The sequence below is a fragment of the Podarcis raffonei genome, chromosome 4 (assembly GCF_027172205.1).
Source record: "Podarcis raffonei isolate rPodRaf1 chromosome 4, rPodRaf1.pri, whole genome shotgun sequence".
Classification (NCBI taxonomy): Eukaryota; Metazoa; Chordata; class Lepidosauria; order Squamata; family Lacertidae; genus Podarcis; species Podarcis raffonei.
Window position 1 is genome coordinate 7834905 of NC_070605.1, and position 25178 is coordinate 7860082.

The 25178-nt window shown below is 45.3% G+C and overlaps 3 protein-coding genes across 3 annotated transcripts in view; 1 reads left to right on the forward strand and 2 right to left on the reverse strand.

The window, feature by feature from the left end:
- POLD3 (DNA polymerase delta 3, accessory subunit) overlaps nt 1-25178 on the forward strand; it is a 240208-nt gene that overhangs the window by 68540 nt on the left and 146490 nt on the right. The gene's annotated exons all lie outside the window — the stretch shown is intronic.
- Nucleotides 1-25178, reverse strand: part of CHRDL2 (chordin like 2) — a 45163-nt gene that overhangs the window by 9476 nt on the left and 10509 nt on the right. The window contains exons 4-9 of the mRNA XM_053385129.1: nt 21602-21747; nt 20283-20376; nt 11296-11345; nt 8443-8611; nt 7791-7985; nt 3406-3579 (exon numbers count right to left, since the gene is read on the reverse strand). Coding sequence (XP_053241104.1) covers nt 3406-3579; nt 7791-7985; nt 8443-8611; nt 11296-11345; nt 20283-20376; nt 21602-21747 — 828 coding nt within the window. The remainder of the gene's footprint in view (nt 1-3405; nt 3580-7790; nt 7986-8442; nt 8612-11295; nt 11346-20282; nt 20377-21601; nt 21748-25178) is intronic.
- PPME1 (protein phosphatase methylesterase 1) overlaps nt 23336-25178 on the reverse strand; it is a 252123-nt gene continuing 250280 nt past the window's right edge. Inside the window, exon 14 of the mRNA XM_053385106.1 lies at nt 23336-23374. Within this exon, the coding sequence (XP_053241081.1) occupies nt 23353-23374 (22 nt within the window). The 3' untranslated portion in view covers nt 23336-23352. The remainder of the gene's footprint in view (nt 23375-25178) is intronic.

A 25178-nucleotide genomic window follows, 5' to 3' on the forward strand; every position in this document is an offset into this window, starting at 1 on the left:
TCCTGCCAAGAGACTTAAAGCAGGGGCAATTTGCTAGGCACATAAAAGATCTGGGGCTCCAGCCTCGGGGCACAACTTTGCATGGAATTTGCATATGCTAATTCCTACATACACAATGCAGATCCATAATTTGAATGCCACAGAAGGCATGCCAACTGATATTTACATCTAGCCCTTTGCCAGATAGTCTCCTATTAATTGGGGCTCCACCCCAGATTACTTTAGGTCAAGTCCTTCCAATTAACTTCACCACAGATCCTGCTCCAAATAAACTCAGTTCCCCTTCAATTATCACCTCCTGAACACCCCCCCCCCCGCAACTCTAGATAAAATCATCTTCAATTAGTTTATTTCCTCGTGTAAATATCCTACCCGGTTACTCCCATTTGATCTCCCCAAAATTAATTACCTACTGAGAAACATCTGGGGCACTCAGAAAAAAAGGTTTGGGGGTGTGGGGCCTGCTCTGAGAGACCCCTCCTGGACCCCCATCCACACAGAGGCAACCTCCATTGCGGAGGGTTGGACTAGATGACGCCTTGAGGGCCCTTCCAATTCTACGATTCTGTGAAATGTGCCCTCAGACTCAGGATGGATCCAGAGTTGATGATGATAATGATAATAATAATGTAATAAACGCAAATCTGCCCTTATTCCCTTATGGGGAACACAAGAGCCCTTATAGAGTCCTTTGCAGGTTCTCCATCGGAATAACAGAGGCCAAGCAGAGAATATTGAGAAGCAAAGCAGCTCTTAAGCCTGATCTTTACTGAATTGTTGCAACAGGGTGCTCCCCTCACACGCAGGAAACGAGGAAGACCCAGAACAAAGGTGTGCCTGCCCTTATATAGACATTTAAAATTGCCCGCCCTGGAGTCCAAGACCACCCCCAGAACCATCATACACACATCACAGAAGAGGTCTAGCTCAAGACCACCTCCAGATACATTATACCTACAACAGAAATCTGAGTGTGTTGTTTATCTCCTGTCTGGCAGGTTACCTGTTAATGCTCACTTGATTGGATACCCTGGGGAGCCTGGCCAGTCTTTTGTAAGGACAAAAACTTAGTTCCTGAGCCAGGTCACAGGCTCACCCTATTCATACACAGACATACCTTTAAGACAGGATTTGTGAAGGAGGAGACAATGGGGAGGCATTTCCATTTTCCTTCGACCTTGCAGAGAAATATTTGAGGTCAATTTGGGAAGGACAAAATGGTTTCAGGACTTTCTGTGGGGACACTGAGATCCAGCGCCGAGGGCCTTCTGGCGGTTCCCTCATTGCGAGAAGTGAGGCTACAGGGAACCAGACAGAGGGCCTTCTCGGTGGTGGCGCCCGCCCTGTGGAATGCCCTCCCATCAGATGTCAAAGAGATAAATAATTACCTGTCATTCAGAAGACATCTTAAGGCAGCCCTGTTCAGGGAAGTTTTTAATATGTAACGCTGTACTGTTTTTAACACTGATTGGGAGCCGCCCAGAGTGGCTGGGGAAACTCAGCCAGATGGGCGGGGTATAAATAATAAATTATTATTATTATTATTATTATTATTATTATTATTATTATTTCAGACATGTAGTTTATATATCGATGTATGTGCTTGGTTGGTGCATTTATGAACATTATATAAATATATATGACCTTAATTTTTTTTATTTCAATAATAATTTATTGGTGGAGGGGCTTTGGGATCACAACTCTGCACGAAGGCAGATGTAACCTAAATTAACCTGAGAACTTGAAATTTTTTCCACAGAGAACTTTCAGCGAAAATTAGGGGAGCCCCCAAACCACCCACTCTTCCTAACCCACTTTCTAGCCCAACCACTACACTGCAGTGTGGCAGGCGGAGAGGGAAGCGTGATCCACCAGCCTCCTATCAAGCCCAGAGGGCTGTGTGGTCTAGCGGTTAGAGTGCCAGGATTGCGGAGTCCTGGGTTCAAATCCTGGCTCGGCCTTGAAGTTCGCCGAGCGACTTTGGGACAGTCTCTCACATGCCAACCTTCTGTGTGTAATTTTTTTGGGAGGCCAACTCATTGGGAAAACCTGAAATTCAGTTCGGCTTGTTCTGCTGCCCAGAATCTTTCCTTCCATATCACTTCTTTCGGGTGGCTCCTCTCCAGCCTAGGGACCACCCAATGAACGCCGTATAAAACTGGCAAACCCCCCAAACATAGCGCCTCCACCGCTGACAGGTTGTAAGCGATATCACTGGTCAAACATGACAAGGAACTGGGTGACCTGCTCTCTCGGTCCAGAAATCATTTGTTACTCTGGATGTATTTATTACCCCCTCCTTCCAAGTAGCTATGAGTTTGGACTCTCAAGTTGTGAAATATACTCGGAGTCGAAAGTGGATTTCCTGCTCTTTATTCAGCTCATAGTGGTGAGGAGAAATGGAAGTTCCCCCAGAATGTCTGCTTGATATACATTATTTACACAATGGGCCCCACGTGATTGGCTAATTCCGGGATTCACCTGTAGGCCAATCAGGTTGCGGATTCACTTCCACCTGGAGCTGGATTGGGTGGCTCCTGTGGACCAATCAGACTGCTGCATTCTGAATCCTATTGTTCTAGGACCAACCAGACTGCTGCATTCTGAATCCTATTGTTCTGGGACCAACCAGACTGCTGCATTCTGAATCCTATTGTTCTGGGACCAATCAGACTGCTGCATTTTTAATCCTATTGTTCTAGGACCAATCAGACTGCTGCATTTTTAATCCTATTGTTCTAGGACCAACCAGACTGCTGCATTCTGAATCCTATTGTTCTGGGACCAAGACTGTTCATGTATACAACAACGGTGGCAACAACCCTTCTAGCCTAAAAAATGGAAACAAGAAGAAGTACCAACAAAAGAATAGTGGCAGATGAAAATGATGGAATTTGCAGAACTTGCGGAGCTGACAGGAAAAATCCAAAACCAGTTGGATCAAGTATTCCAAAAGGACTGGAGTAAATTTATATGATACTTGAAAGATCATTGTAAGCAATTAACAACACTAGCAGGGTTATCCGAAGTCTTGTAATGAGAATTTTTTTTACCTTTCTATATTTATTTAAATTTTGAGATATTTTGTAATGAGTTATATTAGAATCAGAAAACATATAAAATGCTGTAATATAAAGGTTACTTTTGAAAGCCAAGAGGTGGGAGGGAAGGAAGTTGATAGGCTGTAAAGAGGCAGGGAGGTAAAGTGGATAATAATGATGTGAATATATAGGTTTAAATGGAAAATTAATAATAATAATTATTAAAAAAAGAGAGAACGCTTTGGTAAAGACTGTATATAAGTCCTCCAAATAAATAGATTGAACTAATAATACTCATTAAAAGCAAGGCCAAAACCCAGACGCACAAAAGCGAGAGCGCTGCAGGTTCAAAAGAGTTCCTCACCTTTCACGAGCTTCCAGATGTAGATCTCGACATCTTCCGAGGATTCCCGCTCGATCGCAATCTTCCTCAAGTTCTCTTTGGGGTTCTCCGAGGCGGAGGACGGAACAAACATGTAGACCGAGACTTGGCATCTGGTGGTATCGACCCCGCTGTCTGTGGGCGCCTCTTTGTCCTCTAAAAATACACACAAACAGGGACGTCTTTACCATTGGGCGTAGTGGCGCGGCGAGCCAGGGCGCCATGCCATGGAGGGCGCCAGGCGGAGAGTCCGGGGAGGGGAGAGCGGGAGGTAAGCGAGGCAGAGCAGGGCCTTAGTGCCTGCGCGCCTCCGGTGCCCGTCGGAGGCGGGAATGCTCCGGATGTTTTCCCGCAGTCCAGAGCTCTCTCCGCCGGCTCCGCAACACACCACCTTCTCGGCTGTGTGGGGTGTGCTTGCACCCCAAGCTCTGTGCATAATAAACATGACTCTACCACCGCTCCCCCCCGTCCATTCTACCTCAAAAGATCCCCGCACTCGATGCTACACGCTGCAACTGCTGCCCCCAGCGCCCCTCCCTCCTTCCCCTGCTTCTCCACCGCTTTGCACGGAGCCTGTTAGAATTCCTGCTCCACGTTTGCAGTCATGGGATTGTTGTCTATCACATGACGGTATGTGTTTTGACTCCACAGAGTGGGAAGTGACGGAGACACAATGTTTGTGTTACTGTGTTCCGTGAAGTGGGACTATTGTCCTTTGTCCTTTTTCTCTTTGCTGTCTGATGCTAGAGAGAGAGGGAGCAAAATGCTGAGTTGCTGAGGTCTGTCACACAAGATGTGCAAACTGTGCGGATCCCTAAGTGTGCCGGTTTCTGTTGGCATCGGTCATTGTGATGACTGAAGAAAGCTTATGAAGCTCCCGAACAATCGACCAGCAGGGAGGGAACATGCCAGTCGGGTATGTGTCTCTGCCAGGGTCTTACTCAAGTGTAGGCTGAGCTCCTGACAGAGCCTGCCTCCTCCCGCTGCCCACACCGCCTCTGCACTCCTACATATTGGGTCGTGGGCCTGATCCAGCAAGGCTCTTCCTGTGTTCTCTTTTTTTTTTTTAATAAATTTTTATTAATTTACATCAAATGAAAAAACAAACAAAAAACATATTAATTTCACATCAAAATTTCATAACATATTCCTTTTTAGGACTTCCTCCAGCTTATCCGTAAATCATCCGTAAATTATAATTTAAGTTACGCATTTCTTAATTTTGTATTGACATTATTTATATCTTTCTTTCTATTCCCTTTAGACAATATTTATTAGTCTTTCACAGTGCTTCTTTAAATCCCATTAGCGTTATCTGTCCTTCACTTATATGTTCCAGATATTCCACAAATTTCCCCCAGTCCTCGATGAACTTTTGGTCTCTTAAGTATCTAATCTTTCCTGTCAATTTATCCAGCTCCGCATAGTCCAACAGCTTCATTCTCCATTCTTCCACAGTCGGTATTTCTTGCTGCTTCCAGGCTCTTCCTGTGTTCTCATGTCAGAGTCCCAAGGACTTGATACAGCTTTGCATGTTCAAAACAAACAACAAAACAAACCAAACCATCCCTTTATGTAGTAACCTGGGTCATCAGGGCAAACGCTAAACTTCTGTCTCGCTGATTCTCCAGCTTGTTCCACCATCTGCCAGGTGGAATGAGCGTGCTAGATTGATGCAGCCCAATAATAATAATAATAATAATAATAATAATAATAATAATAATAATAATAATTTATTATTTATACCCCATCCATCTGACTGGGTTTCCCCAGCCACTCTGGGCGGCTTCCAACAAAACACTAAAATACAATGACCTATTAAACATTAAAAGCTTCCCTAAACAGGGCTGCCTTCAGATGTCTTCTAAAACTTTGATAGTTATTTTCCTCTTTGACATCTTGTGGGAGGGCATTCCACAGGGTGGGTGCCACCACCGAGAAGGCCCTCTGCCTGGTTCCCTGAAACTTGGCTTCTCGCAGCAAGGGAACCGCCAGAAGGCCCTCGGAGCTGGACCTCAGTGTCCAGGATGAACGATGGGGGGTGGAGATGCTCCTTCAGGTATACTGGGCCGAGGCTGTTTAGGGCTTTAAAGGTCAGCACCAACACTTTGAATTGTGCTCGGAAACGTACTGGGAGCCAGTGTAGGTCTTTCAAGACCGGTGTTACATGGTCTCTGCGGCCGCTCCCAGTCACCAGTCTAGCTGCCGCATTCTGGATTAGTTGTAGTTTCCGGGTCACCTTCAAAGGTAGCCCCACGTAGAGCGCACTGCAGTAGTCCAAGCAGGAGATAACCAGAGCATGCACCACTCTGGCGAGACAGTCCGTCAAAGCCTCAGGTCATGGCATGGCCCTAGTTCCAGGACCCAAATGAGTGACACCCGGCTGGCTCCTTTGCGCACCAACGCTGAGGTGTCATTTACACTCTTCCCGGTTCCCCCTGCATCATTCCTGTTTTCCAACCGCCTGCCATGTTTATCTTTGGCCTGCCAAGGGGCTCACGGAGACGTAGTCTGGCCCTCAGGGTGTTTCCTTCACCTGCCACTGGTAATGTTCTGTTTTTGCTTGCGGAGTAATTAATAAATTAAGTTTGGGTTTATTGTGTCTAGTCAAGGTTCTTGGACGCCCCAGCCGGCCGTGGCCTCTTCCTTGAGATTTTCTTCCTGGGGCAGAGCTATAAATAAGTGGCGTTTAATTCAGAGGCGACAGCTCCGCATACAAGCAACATGTCCCAAAGTTCATCCATCAGGGAACCCTGTGAAATTTCTCCTGGCAGAGATGCGGGAGCCTCATTTGTACCCAGTGATTTGTAGACTTCACCCAACCCTGGCGTACCCTTGCATTAAAGGTAAAGGTAAAGGGACCCCTGACCATTAGGTCCAGTCGTGGCCGACTCTGGGGTTGCGGCGCTCATCTCACTTTACGGACCGAGGGAGCCGGCGTACAGCTCCCCGGTCATGTGGCCAGCAGGACTAAGCCGCTTCTGGCAAACCAGAGCAGCGCATGGAAACACCGTTTACCTTCCCACCAGAGCAGTACCTACTTATCTACTTGCACTTTGACGTGCTTTTGAACTGCTAGGTTGGCAGGAGCAGGGACCGAGCAATGGGAGCTCACCCCTTCACGGGGATTCGAACCGCCGACCTTCTGATCAGCAAGTCCTAGGCTCTGTGGTTTAACCCACAGCGCCACCCGCGTCCCAACCCTTGCATTTGGATGAGCTAATCCATCCATTTTGTGAGCTCCCATATTCTAATTTTTCCCACTTTCCCACTCTCCACATTTCCATTTTTTAAAAATACTTTTTATTAGTTTTCAATTACAATAATCCAATAATAGCCTCATTATTAAAAGGTAAAGGTAAAGGGAACCCCTGACAGTTAAGTCCAGTTGCAAACGACTCTGGGGTTGTGGCACTCATCTCGCTTTATCGGCCGAGGCAGCTGGCGCACAGCTTCCGGGTCATGTGGCCAGCATGACTAAGCCGCTTCTGGCGAAACCAGAGCAGCGCACGAAAACACTGTTTACCTTTCCGCCAGAGTGGTACCTATTTATCTACTTGCACTTTGATGTCTTTCGAACTGCTAGGTTGGCAGGAGCAGGGACAGAGCAATGGGAGCTCACCCCATCGCGGGGATTCAAACCGCCAACCTTCCGATCGGAAAGCCCTAGGCTCAGTGGTCTAGACCACAGCGCCACTCGCGGCCCCAGCCTCATTATAACAATGCCAAATTACAATACAACTAATAATACCAATCACCAAGATGCCAAATTAAACAATTTAGGTGGCAACCTGTGAGCTAGAATTGATGGTTTGATGGTTTACTTTATTTCTGCGTTCCAAGATCTTACAAATTCCAATTAGGCTCCAGTTGAAATAGCAATCCTTTACATCGCAGCTGCAGTTTTAACGACTTCCATTCGTATTGGCACATGAAATGATTTATACACCCACAGGCGAAGCATTCAAACTTTCTTCTGGTTCTTCCTGTGTGTCAATTATTCTGTCTGTAATGTTTCTTCCCGTCCTTGTAATGTATGATGTCTATCCATTCTCCACAATTCCACACCAGGTTTGCAATCTTAGTGCAAATTCCTCCTAACATACACATTTTCGTATTCAGTGTTGCCTAAAATTCACATTTTGGCATTCATCTTTCCCCATGTGTTTTGGGAATATATGCATTTCTGTGCACGCCCCACCTTAGTATTCTTCCTAGTCCTAGAATCCTGGAACTGTAGACTTGGAAGGGACCCCTGAGGTTCATCTAGTCCACCCCCCCTGCAATGCATCTGCCCCCCCCCGTCCTATACAGCAAAGGGGTAATACACACAAGCATGAAATGCAGTCAGCGTGTCTGTTTATTACCTGGGCAGACTTTACAACATTTCCCTTCCACATTTTCGGGTTCCTCGCAGGGGTACTCCTTGGGGCATGTGATCTTCTGGCAATCCTGGCTCCCGTCTTTGCAGGTGCACAGGATGCAGGGCAGGAGCACGAAGTGGCGGATCGTGGGGTGCCACACTTCTCCATGCGAATAGGTCTTCCCGTTGTACACACAAGCTGGAGAGAGAGAGAGAGAGAGAGAGAGAGAGAGAGAGAGAGAGAGAGAGAGGGAGAGAGAGAAGACCACGGGTGAAAATACAAAAAAATAAAGAGTGCCGTTCAAGTTCAAACCATTTGAGATGTGTGGGAAAGTTAAGGATAGTAGGAAGGTAAAAGGTAAAGGTGCTGGAGGAGACTCTTCAGAAGAAGATCAAACCGATCCATTCTGAAGGAAATCAGCCCTGAGTGCTCACTGGAAGGACAGATCCTGAAGCTCAGGCTCCAATACTTTGGCCACCTCACGAGAAAAGAAGATGTATGTATAAAATTATCAAAAAAGCCAATGAAAAAATTATTTAAAAAAGGAAAGTTGAAAAATCTGACACACCCTAATCCTGCGCTGACCACAGCTTCAGGCGCAAGGGAAGAAGCCCCAGCTAGAGCGCATCGCAGTGTTCACCTGAACTGACGTTACCTTTTTTGTTCTGCTCCTTCAGGATGATTCTGACCGTTGTTCCGCCGCTCCCCACTTTCTGCTTGATGCTCTTGGGGATCAGTTCCAGCGAGGCTCCCGTCGGGGGATCAACTGCTCCGGCAGATCCTCTGCTCCCGGCGCCCACCGCGCAGTGATAACGGGGGTGTCTCTGCAGGTCCAGACAACATGGAAAGATCCCCAGTCAATTCAGCAGGCGATCTCATTTGGATAGCTATTGTGATATATGGGCTGCCTATACTGATATATATTTTTAGATTGGGATTAATGGATCGTTGTGGATGTAGGCCAAAGTTCTTTCTTTCTTTGTCTTACGGTTTGCAATTAAAAATAAATAAATAAATGGGACAGTGCTGGAAATCAGTTGCATAAGAACCTAAGCAGAACCTCCTGGATCATACCAACGGCCCATCTACTCCAGCATCCTTTTTAAAAATTTATTTATAAATGTTTATTGGAAATTTTATTTACAACATAACATTAACCCCCCACCCCCCCAATACAGAAATCCACCCTCATTAAACATGAACATAGCATACGTTAATCTAGCCAGTTCAATATACTCTAACAGTTTGCCTTGCCATTCCTTTTTTGTTGGCACAGTTTCTTTTTTCCAGTTTTTAGCAATTAGGATCCTTGCCGCTCCTGTGGCATAGAGGAATATTTTCTGCTCTTCTCTTGCTATACCTGTGTCCGTTATCCCTAGTAGAAAAGCTTCTGTATTTTTCATAAAGTTATACTTAAACATTTTTTTAAGATCGTCATATACTATGTTCCGGAAGCTTTTGATTTTTTCCACAGGTCCACCAAACATGTATAAGTGTCCCCTCTGTTTTACCACACTTCCGGCACAGATTTGTTTTCGTCTTATAAAGGTAAAGGGATCTCTGACCATTAGGTCCAGTCGTGGCCGACTCTGGGGTTGCGGCGCTCATCTTGCTTTCTTGGCCGAGGGAGCCGGCGTACAGCTTCCGGGTCATGTGGCCAGCATGACTGAGCTGCTTCTGGTGAACCAGAGCAGCGCACGGAAACGCCGTTTACCTTCCCGTCAGAGTGGTACCTATTTATCTACTTGCACTTGACGTGCTTTCGAACTGCTAGGTTGGCAGGAGCAGGGACCGAGCAACGGGAGCTCACCCAGTCGCGGGGATTCGAACCGCCGACCTTCTGATCGGCAAGTCCTAGGCTCTGTGGTTTAACCTACAGCGCCACCCGCATCCCTTACATTTTAGCTATTTTGGTAGGTGTTCAGTACCATCTATAAAACATCTTGATTAGGTTTTCCCTCAATACTTCACAGGCTGTAAATTTCCAGTTCTTTCTCCATCCTCTTTTAAAGCCATCCAGATTGGTGGCCATTGCTGCCTCATGGGGCAAGGAGTTCCATAGTTCAACTGTGCGCTGTGTGAAGAAGTCCTTTCTTTTATCTGCCCCGAATATCCCAAAATGCAGCTTCAATTCCAATGTTATGAGAGGAATTCTTCAGCTGGGATTCCTGCATTGTAGGGACTAGATGGCTCTCTTCCAGCTCTATAATTCTATGAATCTATAAAAAAAACTATAAATCTATTTTTTTTAAAAAAACCTCTATCCACTTTCTCTATGTCACCTTTTATTACAGCAAATTCTGAGAACCCGTAACATTTATTGCACATGAGGCGACCTGCTAGTGAGCGATGTCGAAAGAACATGCCTCTTAATTACCGTATTTTTTGCCCTATAGGACGCACTTTTTCCCCTCCAAAAATGAAGGGGAAATGTGTGTGCGTCCTATGGGGCGAATGCAGGCTTTCGCTGAAGCCTGGAGAGCGAGAGGCGTCGGTGCGCACCGACACCTCTCGCTCTCCAGGCTCCAGGAAGCTATCCGCAAGCCTTGCACGCCCAGGGGGAGTTCCCCCAGGCGTGCAAGGCTTGCAGGCGGGAACCTGCAGCACGGAGCACGGGGTGCTCTCCGTAGGACACTCCGTGCTTCGTGCAGGTGTCGGCAAGCCTTGCGCACCCGGGAGATCTCCCCCCTGGTGCGCAAGGCTTGCGGGCAGCAGCCTGCAGCGCGGAGCACGGGGCGCCCTTCGGAGGATGCCCCATGCTTCGCACAGCTGTCCGCAAGCCTTGCGCACCGGGGGGAACTCCCCCGGGCGTGCACGGCTTGCGGGCGGCAGCCTGCAGCGCGGAGCACGGGGCGCCCTCCGTAGGACGCCCTGTGCTTCGCGCAGGTGTCCGCAAGCCTTGTGCGCCCGGGGGAACTCCCCCCAGGCGTGCACGGCTTGTGGGCGGCAGCCGGCAGCGCGGAGCACGGGGCGCCCTCCGTAGGACACCCCGTGCTTCACACAGGTGTCCGCAAGCCTTGCGCGCCCAGGAGATCTCCCCCCGGGCGCGCAAGGGTTGCGGGCGGCAACCTGCAGCGCGGAGCATGGGGCGCCATTCGGAGGACGCCCCGTGCTTCGCGCAGGTGTCAGCAAGCCTTGCGCGCCCAGGGGAACTCCCCCCCGGCGCGCAAGGCTTGCGGGCGGAAGCCTGCAGCGCGGAGCATGGGGCGCACTCCGGAGGACGCCCCGTGCTTCGCGCAGGTGTCCGCAGCCTGCCGCCCCGGGCGTGGGGCGCCCTGAAGCAGAGCGCCCCTCGCGCAGGGCAGACATCGGCCAGCCCCACAAGCTCGGGGGACAGCGTGGAGGCGCAGCGCCACCATCCCAGTGTTCCCCGACCTGGTTTTGGGGGGGAAATAAAGGGAAAAATTTTTTCCTTTATTTCCCCCCCCAAAAAATTGGTGCGTCCTATGGGACGAAAAATACGGTAATTGTGTATTTTAAAGGAATAAAAACTGAAAGCTTTACTTACGACGCCTCTGTTTAATTGGGGCTCTTCTATCAACCTCTCAAAGGAATTATCTGCTGAGAGAAAAGAAAAAGCATAGAACTAGGTGGGAGCGTCATGTAGTAAGCATACGTCTTGGTCCATCAGTTTAGCCTGTCCTGTTTATTCATTCAGATTCCTAACCTGACCAAAACATTATTTGAGTTGTGGCACCCCTTTGTAACACACTCACTATATTTTGTCCAGCTGAACCATTTCCTCTCCAGGATCAAGTAAAGTGAAAAACTGAAAAGCTTCTGGGAGATGATATATAAGGAGATGAAAAAAATGTTGAAATATACATTTTAAAGAAACCAAAAGCATTTTTACTGGGCATTGTAGGAAGTGATATAAATAGAAAGGAATGTAAGCTGTTCTTATACGCAACAACAGCAGCAAGAACGTTATTGGCCCAAAAATGGAAGCAAGAAGAATTACCGACGAAAGAAGAATGGAGGATGAAATTAATGGACTATGCAGAACTAGATAAATTAACAGGAAGGATTCGAAACTGGCGGGACCAGAAATTCACACAATTTCCATCATCCCTGACCACTGGTCCTGTTAACTAGGGGTGATGGGAACTGTAGTCCCAAACATCTGGAGGGCCGGTGTCTGCCTATGCCTGCTCTAGCCCATGGGTAGGCAAACTAAGGCCCCAGGGCCGGATCTGGCCCAATCGCCTTCTAAATCCAGCCTGAGGATGGTCGGGGAATCAGCGTGTTTTTACATGAGTAGAATGCGTCCTTTTATTTAAAATGCATCTCTGGGTTATTTGTAGGGCCTGCCTGGTGTTTTTACATGAGTAGAATGTGTCCTTTTATTTTAAATGCATCTCTGGGTTATTTGTGGGGCATTGGAATTCGTTCATATTTTTTTTTCCTTCAAAATATAGTCCGGCCCCCGCACGAGGTCTGAGGGACAGTGGACCGGCCCCCTGCTGAAAAAGTTTGCTGACCCCTGCCATTGAATCCATACCTCCACAGCCCTATATAACCAAATGCAAGGAGTTCAGATGGGATGGGGAGAGGCAGGGCCGGTCCTTACATGAGGCAGAGTGAGGCAGCTGCCTCAGGCGGTAAATTCGGGTGGTGTTGGAATGGAGCTAGGAATGGGGGCCACGTGGTCTGCCCTGCAGCCCTCAAACTAGCCTGCTGTCCTAAAGTTCTGCCTCAGGCAGCAAAACAGCTCCAGTTGCTCCTGGGTAAAGGTAAAGGGACCCCTGACCATTAGGTCCAGTCGTGACCGACTCTGGGGTTGCGGCGCTCATCTCTCTTTACTGGCCGAGGGAGCCGGCGTACAGCTTCCGGGTCATGTGGCCAGCATGACTAAGCCGCTACTGGCAAACCAGAGCAGCGCACGGAAACGCCGTTTACCTTCCCGCCGGAGTGGTACTTATTTATCTACTTGCACTCTGAGGTGCTTTCGAACTGCTAGGTTGGCAGGAGAAGGGACCGAGCAACGGGAGCTCACCCTGTCGCGGGGATTCGAACCGCCAACCTTCTGATCGGCAAGCCCTAGGCTCTGTGATTTAACCCACAGCGCCACCTGGAAAAATAATCATCCTCTAGGGGGAGAGCAAAGGTGCTTGAGATGGTGCTAGAAAAACAACCAATTTCTACAAACGTTTTCAAATGTTTACAATTTTCTTTCATGTAAAATATAAATTTGCTCCAGTCCTTTTGAAACAGTTTGTCTCGCCGATTCCAGATCTTCCCCGACAACTTTACCAACTCTATGTATTCCACCATCTTTAACTGCCATTTTTCCAACATAGGAAGTTCCTGCTGCTTCCATTTCTGGGCCAGAAGTATCCTTGCAGCCGTTGTGGCATACATAAACAAATTTACGTCTTTTTCCTGAATTTCCTCTCCAATTAAACCTAACAAAAATGCCTCTGGTTTTTTGTTGAAATTATATTTAAAAACCTTCTTTAATTCATTACATATTATATCCCAGAAGGCTTTGACCTTAGTACAAACGTTTGTAGGTTTGAGTTGAAATATTTTGTAATGTTAAAATAAGGAGCTGTTTTACATATAATGAGGTGAAATGTTAAAAGAAGATAGAAGGTAAAAAAAAGTGGTTATAGAAATGCTAAGAATTTACTGTACTTAAAGATGTTTGGAAGTCAGAAAGAGGGAGGGAAGGAGGTTGATGCTCTGTTTGAACAATGCTTAACGTTATAAAAGGTAAAGGGACCCCTGACCGTTAAGTCCAGTCATGGCTGACTCTGGGGTTGCGGCGCTCATCTCGCTTTATTGGCCGAGGGAGCCAGCGTACAGCTTCCGGGTCATGTGGCCAGCATGACTAAGCCCCTTCTGGTGAACCAGAGCAGCACACGGAAACGCCGTTTACCTTTCCGCTGGAGGAATACCTATTTATCTGCTTGCACTTTTGACGTGCTTTTGAACTGCTAGGTTGGCAGGAGCTGAGACCGAGCAACGGGAGCTCACCCCATCACGGGGATTCGAACCGCCGACCTTCTGATCGGCAAGTCCTAGGCTCTGTGGTTTAACCCACAGCGCCACCCGCATCCCAGCTCAACCTTATAGATTTATGTAATAAAATGTGACTAAATATGGATAGTGTTCTTGAAGCTACCAGCATGAGTCTGACCAAACTGCGGGAGGCAGTGGAAGACAGGAGTGCCTGTCGTGCTCTGGTCCATGGGGTCGCGAAGAGTCGGACATGACTAAACGACTAAACAACAACCACAAATATGGAAAACTCAACAAAAATTATTATAAAAAAAAGAAAAAGGAAAAGGACTTCCGGGTTAGCGCCAGCGCTGAATGGCGGATTTCTCCCGGAGCTCCGGGAGAGATCTGCTTCGCGGGTTCGGGTCCCGTAGCTCACGGCGGAGCAAGGACCCTCAAAAGTCACAGGCGCGTAGCCTGTGAACCGGAGACTCGGCGGGCACCTTTGCCCCCCCCCCCGACGTTGTGAAATAGCCTTTTTAAAGGCTATAGATCAGCGGAGGGTGCGTGGAGCGGTGCTGAGAGTCGCTTTCACCCAGCCTGCGAAGCGAAGCCGCGTCGCCATTAGCGGAGAGCGCTGACTTCTTCCGAAGATTTTGGATTAAAAAAGAGCAACTTTCCGTGAGTAGGATTGAGCTTGCATTAATAATTGGACACTAAAACTAAAGAAATTGGGCACCGAGACGGATAAGTATTAAAAAGGAAGTCTGCTTTCCGTCCTGCAGCAAGATTAAAGCGAAAGGCATTTAAGCTGTAACTTTTTGACAGGAGAGTTTACGAGCCAAGAAACCCAACACCAAGTAAAGAACTCCCCCCCCCCAGAAGGCAGGAGGGGGGGGGGAGAAGATTTTAAAGGGATTCCCTGCCTGTTTTTAAAGGAGATTGAACTGTTTACCGCTGCTCATCTACCTGGGGGTCGGACTGCCGGAGGAAAGGAACCGGCTAAGGATGGTCGTTACAAAAAAGGTTAGAAAGTAACTGTAATATAGACTCCGGTTACTCTCAACTTGAAACATCGTATCTTGCTATATAGTAAGTTACTTGCAGGACACTATTGATTTGGATCTTTTACAAAGAAAGGGACTTGGAGGGCTTTTGCCTTTTGGAAGTGTGGGAACAACTTAAAGTTTAAGAACTGACTTTACGCCCTCTAGAGGATTTGGACAGTTTCAGCAACAAGCGGAATTTAAAACCTGAGAACTTTTATCTTTTGACAGCTTAAGAGTGTGGGAATGACCTTGAATGAAAGACTTTGTTATGGCAGATGGTAAACAGAAAGAAGACTCACAAGAAACGACTTTGAGATCTGGTAGACAATACAAAGTTGATCTTTCTATGCAAAGAAGGGCCTCTGTATCAGGGGCCTCGGGAACTGCAGCTGTCACAAAGGCAAAAGTGAAAACAATGTCTTCTGAAGAAGCGTTTGCAAAGGCATTGGGAAAAATAAATGATTCTTTAGAGGAATTAAAGAAGCAAGGCGCTGAAACAAATAAGAAAATTGAAGAAATCTCTGGGAAAATTGATTTAAATACTAAAAGCATAACTGACCTCGGGAATAAAGTGAACTCTAACGCAGAAGCAATTGGGAAACTACTGGAAGATTCATCTACAACACGAAAGATAGCTGAGGAAGCCAAGGAAATTGCCACTGCTGTTGAAGGGAAACTTCCACCGGTGTACAGGAAACTGGATGAGTATGAACTGACACTTTCTATGCAGGATATGCAACGCAAGGAGAAGAACCTAAGGATTAGACTTGTGCCGGAAAAGGAAGGAGACAACTTGGTGGATTATCTGACAAAAGAGTTTTCTGACTTCTGGAAGCAAGATTTGAAAGAAGAAGAGTTCAAAATAGAGAGTGCATTTAGGTTGGGAATAAGGCAGAAGAAGAATAGACCCAGAGATTGCTTGATAACTCTAAGATCCAAAGAAGAGAGAGATAAAATATTGAACCTGCACTACCAAACAACCCTTCGAATTGAAGATTTTCATATTGAGATCTTTAAAGATATTCCCAAAAGTATTTTGGATGCAAGAGGTCCTTACAAGGATTTGGTGACACTACTGAAGAGGAACTACATACCATTCAGGTGGGAGTTTCCCCAAGGCCTGTCTTTTAAATACAAGGGGAAGAAAAGAAGAATAAAAACAGTGAGTGATAAAGACAAGTTCCTGGGAGAACACGAAGAAGACCTACAGAAAGAGACCTATCCAGGAGAAGGACATCCTTCAAGACTAGATACGGACACAGAGCCACCGACAAAGGACGAACAACAACTGGGAGCTGTAGGAGGAATTAAATAACCCCATCATGGCTTTGCAACTTCTAACCTGGAATTGTAATGGTCTAAACAATCCCCGAAAAAGGAAAAATATATTTCATGCTTTAAAGAAAGACCAATTGGACTTGATTTGTCTACAAGAGACCCACGTAACAAGAGCACACAGGAAACTATTAATAAATAAGAGATTGGGACAAGAATTTATATCCTCAGACAAAGTAAAAAAAAGAGGAGTGGTGATCTACGCAAAGGAAAATCTACAGCCGAAACAAATTTTTAAAGATGACCAAGGAAGATATCTGGCAATTGAAATTCAATTTCAAGGAGAAAAACTTTTGATAGTGGGGATATACGCACCAAATGAAGGGAAAGCAGAATTTTTTAAGAAGTTGCATGAGACTTTAATGGACTATATGGACTACAAACTAATTATGATGGGAGACATGAATGGAGTAGTTTCAACAAATATGGATAAAGCACAAAGACAGGTAGTTACAAAAGATGGAAGACTACCAAAAACTTTTTTTGAAATGACTGACAATATGGATTTGATAGACATCTGGAGAACAAAACACCCATTAGAGAGAGAGGGAACCTTCTTTTCTGAAGCCAAAATGACATGGACTCGGATTGACCAAATTTGGGTGACTAGCAACATGGCGTCGAACATAAAGAAAGTGGAAATCTGCCCAAAAACTCTCTCCGACCATAACGCAGTAAAGATGGTGATGAAGCAAACAACAACTGGTTCCTTCAGATGGAGAATGAATGACACCTTATTCAGAGACGAGGAGATCTGTAAAAAGGCCCAAAAAACGTTGAAGGATTATTTTGAAATTAATCTAAGATCTAAAGTAGAAAAAAGAATAATATGGGACGCAAGTAAAGCCGTGATGAGAGGGTTTTTGATACAACAAAATACATTAAAGAAAAGAAAGCAAAATGAGAGGAAAGAGAAAATTCTGGAAAAGATAAAGGAAGGGGAAAGGAAACTAAGAGTGAAGCCAAAATCGCAAGTGGTTTTAAGAGAAATTAAACTGTACCAAACACAATATATGGAACTGATGAATCAAGAAATAGAATGGAAAATTAAACAAATGAGACAAAAGACCTTTGAATCTGCAGATAAATGTGGCAAGTTACTGGCTTGGCAAATAAAGAAGAGACAAAAACTCAACACGGTAACAAATTTAGAAGTGGAGGGAAAGAACATATGCAACCCAGTGGAAATTAGGAACTGTTTTCAGAGCTACTTTAGACAATTGTATACACAAGGGCCGCAAAAAGATAAAGACATACAACAATTCCTCGAGAAAAATGGGCTGAAAAAGATTTCTCAGGAAAGTAAGACAATTTTGAACCAGGAGATATCAGCACAGGAAATAGAAGATGCCATTCAAAACATGACGTTGGGCAAATCACCTGGACCGGATGGATTGACTTCCAAATACTACAAAGTTTTGAAGGAAGGGCTTATACAACCTTTGAAGGAAGTCTGTAACGAGATCATGGAGAAGGGCACCCGATACGTGGAGAGAGGCCTACATTACACTTATACCAAAGACAGAGACTGAAAAGACCCAACTTAAGAACTACCGACCCATCTCCTTACTAAATGTGGATTACAAAATCTTTGCTGATGTTTTAGCAAAGAGACTGAAAAGAGTGTTGATGGAGGAGATTCATGGGGACCAGGCGGGCTTTCTCCCGAAAAGGCATTTGTCGGACAATGTAAGGAATATAATTGACATTTTGGAGAAGTTGGAAGTGAATATAAACACTAAGGCTGTTTTGATATTTGTGGACGCCGAGAAAGCCTTTGACAATATTTCTTGGAGCTTCATGTTGAAGAACCTCCGGGGGATGGGGGTAGGCCAAGGGTTTGAAAATGGTATAGGTGCAATATATTCTGAACAGAAAGCAAAATTGATTGTAAATAATGTGGTAACAGAAGAGTTTAAGATTGAAAAAGGGACACGTCAGGGGTGCCCTATCTCCCCATTACTTTTTATTTCGGTCCTGGAGGTTTTGCTTAATATGATTAGGAAGGACCAGTTGGTGAAAGGGGTTCAGGTCGGAGTTAAACAATATAAACTGAGAGCATTTGCAGATGACCTAGTACTTACTTTACAGGAGCCAGAAGCTAGCACGAAAAGAGTTTTGGAGATAATTCAAGAGTTTGGCCAATTGGCAGGATTTAAACTGAATAAGTCAAAGACTAAGGTATTGGAGAAAAATTTAACACAGATTGAAAAAGAAAGGTTTCAGAATGAGACGGGGTTGACTGTGGTTAAAAAAGTGAAATATCTGGGTGTGAATATGACAGCTAAGAATGTGAACCTATTTAAAGACAATTATGAAAAAACTTGGACAGAAGTGAAAAAAGATCTGGAGATCTGGTCAAATCTGAAGCTTTCTTTGTTAGGTCGAATTGCAGTTATAAAAATGAATGTATTGCCAAGAATGTTGTTTCTGTTTCAAGCATTACAAATAATGGATAAAATGGACTGTTTCAAGAAGTGGCAGAAAGATATATCTAAATTTGTCTGGCAGGGCAAGAAGCCCAGAATAAAATTTAAGATATTAACGGATTCAAAGGAAAGAGGGGGGTTTGCCCTGCCAGACCTTAAATTGTACTATGAAGCGGCAGCTTTCTGCTGGCTAAAAGATTGGCTGCTTCTTGAAAACACAGACATTTTGGATTTGGAAGGATTTAACAATATTTTTGGGTGGCATGCATATTTGTGGTATGACAAGGTTAAAGCGCACAAAAGTTTCAAAAATCATATTGTCAGGAAAGCACTATTAAATGTCTGGGTTAGATATAAGGACTTGCTAGAAAATAAGACTCCAAGATGGCTATCACCAATGGAAGCTAAAGCAGTTAAAAAGTTAAATATGGAGTCGAAATGGCCAAGATATTGGGAAATTTTGGAAAAGGAAGGGGACAAATTGAGATTGCAGAGTTTTGAAAAACTAAAAGGTAAGGTGAGAGATTGGTTACATTATCATCAAATAAATGAAGTGTTTAAATTAGACAGTAAAATAGGCTTCCAGGTGGAAAAATCAAAACTAGAGACTGAACTGTTAGAATCCAGTACTAAGAATTTGTCAAAAATGTATGATCTGCTGCTGAAATGGAATACACAAGATGAAATGGTAAAATCAAGTATGATTAAATGGGCTCAGGACATTGGTCATAACATCATGTTTGCTGATTGGGAAAAGTTGTGGACCACCGGGTTGAAGTTTACGGCGTGTAATGCCTTAAGAGAAAATATAATGAAAATGATTTATAGGTGGTACATAACCCCAGTCAAGCTTGCAAAGATCTACCACTTGCCTGATAATAAATGTTGGAAATGTAAAGAAAAGGAAGGTACATTCTTTCACCTCTGGTGGACGTGCCCGAAGATTAAGGCATTCTGGGAAATGATTTATAATGAACTGAAAAAGGTATTTAAATATACTTTCCCCAAGAAACCAGAGGCCTTTCTCTTGGGTATTGTCGGCCAGGGGGTGTTAAAGATAGATACAACTTTTTTTATGTATGCTACAACAGCAGCTAGAATACTCATTGCAAAGTACTGGAAGACACAGGATCTACCCACACTGGAAGAATGGCAGATGAAGGTGATGGACTACATGGGCTTGGCAGAAATGACGAGCAGAATCCGAAACCAGGGAAGAGAAGCGGCGGAAGAAGAATGGAAAAAGTTCAAGGACTATTTAAAGAAATACTACAAAATTAATGACAGTTAAAATGATGTTGGATTAAAATAAATGGTTACTATTAGTAATGGTTAAGACAAAGAGAATAAGGATGATTAACATAAATTTATAGTAAAATAAGGGAAGATTCGCTGAATAATTATAAGAATTTGGAATACAGAAACGGGAGGCAAGAGGAAGTCGAGGAAGAAAGGTTAAAGAAATTAGGATATGAAATGGTACCTGTTTTTTGTTCTGTTATTGTTTGTTGTTTGTTTATGTATGTTTTGTTTGTATTAATATAAAAAATTGTTTAATAAAAATATTATAAAAAAAAGGAAAAAAAACCCCAACTAATTCCTGCACAAGTCAGCCCAGGAAATGTTAACAAATGGCAGTGTTTGGCGGCAGACAAGATCTCCGGCTGCGTTTCCCACCCCTCCAAAGGTCCATGGTGCAGGAGGGAGCGATGCGGCGAGGATCATGGTTCTTACATTACCTCTGCAGACTTGGCAGCAGGAGCCTGGCATGGTTTCGGGAGAAGCACAAAGCACCTCTGGGCAGGTCACCAGGCCGCAGTAAATGTGGCCTTCCTGAGAAAAACACAAGAAATCCAGACACTTCGTCAATAGCTGTTTTGAGCTAGCTAGCATTTCCAAACCGTCTTCAAGGGCAGGCCCAGTTACGTCACATTGCAGTAGTCTAACCGTCCATTCCCCCAGAGCTTGGGTATCCAGCTTCTGACTGAAAAGGCTCCTGCCTGTACACTCCTGCCTTTCCAATAATAATCATATCATAATAATTTATTATTTCTACCCTGCGCATCTAGCTGGGTTTCCAAGGTAAGGCGGATCAAATCTATGCTTCCGGGTGCCATAAGAAAGCTGCAAAGATAGCTCAGGATAGTGCGCACCCCGGAAATGATCTCTTTCAGCTTCTGTCTTCTGGAAGAAGGGTTATAAAGACTAGGACTAGCCGCATGAGAAACAGTTTCTATCCAAATGCAATTTTGGTTTTAAACGCAGGGTAAGGTAGTCTCTGGACGTGAGTGGAGCTGTTGGTTAAACCACAGAGCCTAGGATTTGCTGATCAGAAGGTCGGCAGCTTGAATCCCCATGACGGGGTGAGCTCCCGTTGCTCGGTCCCTGCTCCTGCCAAGCTAGCAGTTTGAAAGCATGTCAAAGTGCAAGTAGATAAATAGGTACCACTCCGGTGGGAAGGTAAACGGCGTTTCTGTGCGCTGCTCTGGTTCGCCAGAAGCGGCTTAGTCATGCTGGACACATGACCCGGAAGCTGTACGCCGGCTCCCTCGGCCAGTAAACCCCAGAGTCGGCCGGCTCCCTCGGCCACAACCCCAGAGTCGGCCACGACTGGACCTAATGGTCAGGGGTCCCTTTACCTTTACCTTTAAGGTAGTCTCTATGGGAGTATATTGTATTTAAAAATGGGATATCAGAGTTTTTAGGGGGCTAACCAGGTTGGGATAGCTGGGATAGCAGGCCTGTTGGTTTCTGAATGTCTGATGTAGATTTCTTCAATTTCATTGTTCTGTATGGGACAATGGCAATAAAGATTATCGTATCGTATCGTATCCCTACCAGGCCCCTACCCTAATGTTAGTGTGTGCTAAGCAAATACTTTCTTTCGTTTCCCCCAGGCCTGTTGTCATATATTGCAGCGCCTCAATTTTGATACATGCTCGGGTTGCCCTGTTCCGTGAGATTTGATCATTCGGGTTTCCCTCTTCCGAACCTTTCCCAACTCCTCAACGTCCGTTTTGGGGAGAGGCGACCAGAACGGCTCCCCAAAGTCACTTACCGAGCAACTGCACTGGGTGCACTGATTTGTCTGCCTGGAAGGGAAGAGCTCGTTGTGGGTGAAGATGTCGCCATGCCGGTAGGCTGTTCCGTTGTAGCGGCACGAGGAATTGGCTGGCGTCTGGACCCCAGGCGGGGTGAGCAGCTCTGCAGAGGAAGAAGAAGACACGATCGAGAACATTTTCTCTCCCTACATCCCCCTGCGACGATTTTCCAGGAGTGGCCAGCCGTGGCAAACCACATGTAATGATCTCTGGGAGGCAAGCAAGCCCCAATAAGAAGTAATGACCCTCTGGCAATTTTATGTACAGTGGTACCTTGGTTCTCAAACTTAATCCATTCCGGAAGTCTGTTCCAAAACCAAAGCGTTCCAAAACCAAGGCACGCTTTCCCATAGAAAGTAATGCAAAATGGATTAATCCGTTCCAGACTTTTAAAAACAACCCCTAAAACAGCAATTTAACATACAGTGAGGTTGAGAGGGGAGTCTTGTTGTCTGGGCAGACCAAGACCTCCAGACACACTGCCCAGGAGAGGTCACTTTGGTGCCGCTAACACAAACCAAGATGGCTTTACACATACACACACACACCCCTGCTCTCCCTTCTTAGAGTTCATCATCTTTAAACTGGGCTTGGACAGCCCCCCACCCAATGTCGTTGTTTAGTCGTTTAGTCGTGTCCGACTCTTTGTGACCCCCTGGACCAGAGCATGCCAGGCCCTCCTGCCTTCCGCTGCCTCCCGCAGTTTGGTCAAACTCATGCTGGTAGCTTCGAGAACACTGTCCCACCATCTCGTCCTCTGTCGCCCCCTTCTCCTTGTGCCCTCCATCTTTCCCAACATCAGGGTCTTTTCCAGGGAGTCTTCTCTTCTCATGAGGTGGCCAAAGTCTTGGAGCCTCAGCTTCAGGATCTGCCCTTCCAGTGAGCACTCAGGGCTGATTTCCTTCAGAATGGAGAGGTTTGATCTTCTTGCAGTCCATGGGACTCTCAAGAGTCTCCTCCAGCACCAGAATTCAAAAGCATCCTTTCTTCGGCGATCAGCCTTCTTTATGGTCCAGCTCTCACTTCCATACATCACTACTGGGAAAACCAGAGCTTTCACTATCAGTAGATCTGTGGTTTCCACACTGGGTGGTGGTACCACCCCCTGCCGGGGAGTCACCTAGCGGGTGCTAAGAGCCAAGGGAGCCCTGGAGGTGTCAATGACTATCAGATTTCGAAAAGCTGCCATCGCTGAATCAAGTTCATTCATCCCGTTGAGTTACCGGTAATTAAACTAAATGGCTTTAATTGGATTTTGAGTAAGTGTGCAATCAATTTCCGCTGCTTTTGATTTTATTGTGTTGTTATCTCCCTTAGGGGGACATGCAAACTGTTGTTCCGAATATTGCTTTTTATAGGAGAGGGGGCACTGCGGAGGCGTTTGTGGGACCAAGGGGGCAGCAGCCCGGAAAAGTTTTTTGGGGGGCCGCTGCAATAGAGGACTGTCCACTCTGAAGAGGGACACACAGCCACACTACCCACAACACAGAGAAGCTCCTGGGCTGGAAAAGGATTGTAGAAAAGTTGGTATGATCAATAAATTTTGTAATGGGGATAAGAAACCTAGAATTAACAAAAAGAAGATGGTATAAACCCCAGAAAACAGGAGGACTGTGTCTCCCCAACATAAAGTTATATTATATAGCAAATCAGTTAAGATACAGTGGTACCTCAGGTTAAGTACGTAATTTGTTCCGGAGGTCCGTTCTTAACCTGAAACTGTTCTTAACCTGAAGCACCACTTTAGCTAATGGGGCCTCCTGCCGCCGGAGCACGATTTCTGTTCTCATCCTGAAGCAAAGTTCTTAACCCAAGGTACTATTTCTGGGTTAGCGGAGTCTGTAACCTGAAGCGTATGTAACCTGAAGCGTATGTAACCCAAGGTACCACTGTATATCATAGATGGGATAACAGAGCAAGAAGAGATAGAATGGTTAGAGAGTGGTAAAGTGGACCCTCTGGTTATGAATTTAATTTCTTTCTTTCTTTCTTTCTTTCTTTCTTTCTTTCTTTCTTTCTTTCTTTCTTTCTTTCTTTCTTATTTTTTTTAAACTTTATTCCAAAACCGAAAAAGAATTACAAACATCAAATTCAAAATCCATATTCGTTTTGTAACATAAGCCTATTACATATTTGACTAGATTAAAATATACCTAATTGCTATAGACTTCGCTTTGCTATATATAAATGCAACACAATTAGAAATATTATATTAGAAATTTTTATAATTTCCCCTATACCCCCCCACTCCCCTTCATCCATGTGTGATCTCAATATTTTTTTAAACTTCTTCCATCTTGTTGTGTTGTCGTAGTTTAATAATTATTCAATTGATTCTTTTATTATTTCCTTGCTTACCCCTGCACGTTTTACACATTATCTTTTACTATTCCAGTTCCGGAACCATATTTTCTCATGTATTCCGTCACTCCATCCCACTCCTAATTATTCTCTGATTTGAATGGCCTCTAATGAGTGAGGTCAATTTTGCCATTTCCACAAACTCACAGAGATTGCTTTGCCATTCTAATAATGATGAATTCCCCCCCCCCTTCCAATTCTTTGCAATCAATATTCTGACGGCTGAATTTAATTCGTTTCAGGGGTCCATGCACACCCAAAAAATCTGTAACCAGAGGTGCTACTTCTGCACATGCGCACAGCGCGATACAGCACTTCTGCACATGTGCGAGTGGCGAAACCCGGAAGAATACACTTCTAGGTTTGCCGCTTTTGCAACCCGAAAATTATGTATCCAGATCAGTACATAACCCAAGGGTCCACTGTACATAGGAAATGAGGGAGAAGTCAGGGAATATATTTTTTTATCAAACCAAGCAGGCAATGGTGGCAGAATATTGAAAATCCCTTATTAAGAAATATCACTGAGATGTGGGTGAAATATAAAGGAAAACTGATATCAGCAAATTCCCCTCTAACCCAGGTCGTGATGATAGAAGACTTCCCAGTAAATTTAAAAAAGGAAGTGGAAAAATAAATGTTGGTAGCAAAGCCTAGTGAGGTTGTGCCAGGGTGAAGCCTATAGTTTAGTGCCAGAATCCAGATGCAGTTTGGGAAGTTGTCCAGAAATCCACCCCCAAAATTCAGAAGGCTGGGCTTTTCTCTCAGCTTTCACCAAATGCTACAATTAATGGAGGGTATCTGAAAAAAGGGACGCGGGTGGCGCTGTGGGTTAAACCACAGAGCCTAGGACTTGCTGATCAGAAGGTCAGAGGTTCGAATCCCCGCGACGGGGTGAGCTCCCATTGCTCGGCCCTTGGTCCTGCCCACCTAGCAATTCGAAAGCACGTCAAAGTGCAAGTAGATAAATAGGTACTTCCGGCGGGAAGGTAAACGGTGTTTCCGTGCGCTGCTCTGGTTCACCAGTAGCGGCTTAGTCATGCTGGCCACATGACCCGGAAGCTGTACACCAGCTCCCTCGGCCTATAGAGTGAGATTAGCTCGCAACCCCAGAGTCGGCCACGACTGGACCTAATGGTCAAGGGTCCCTTTACCTTTACCTATCTGAAAAAT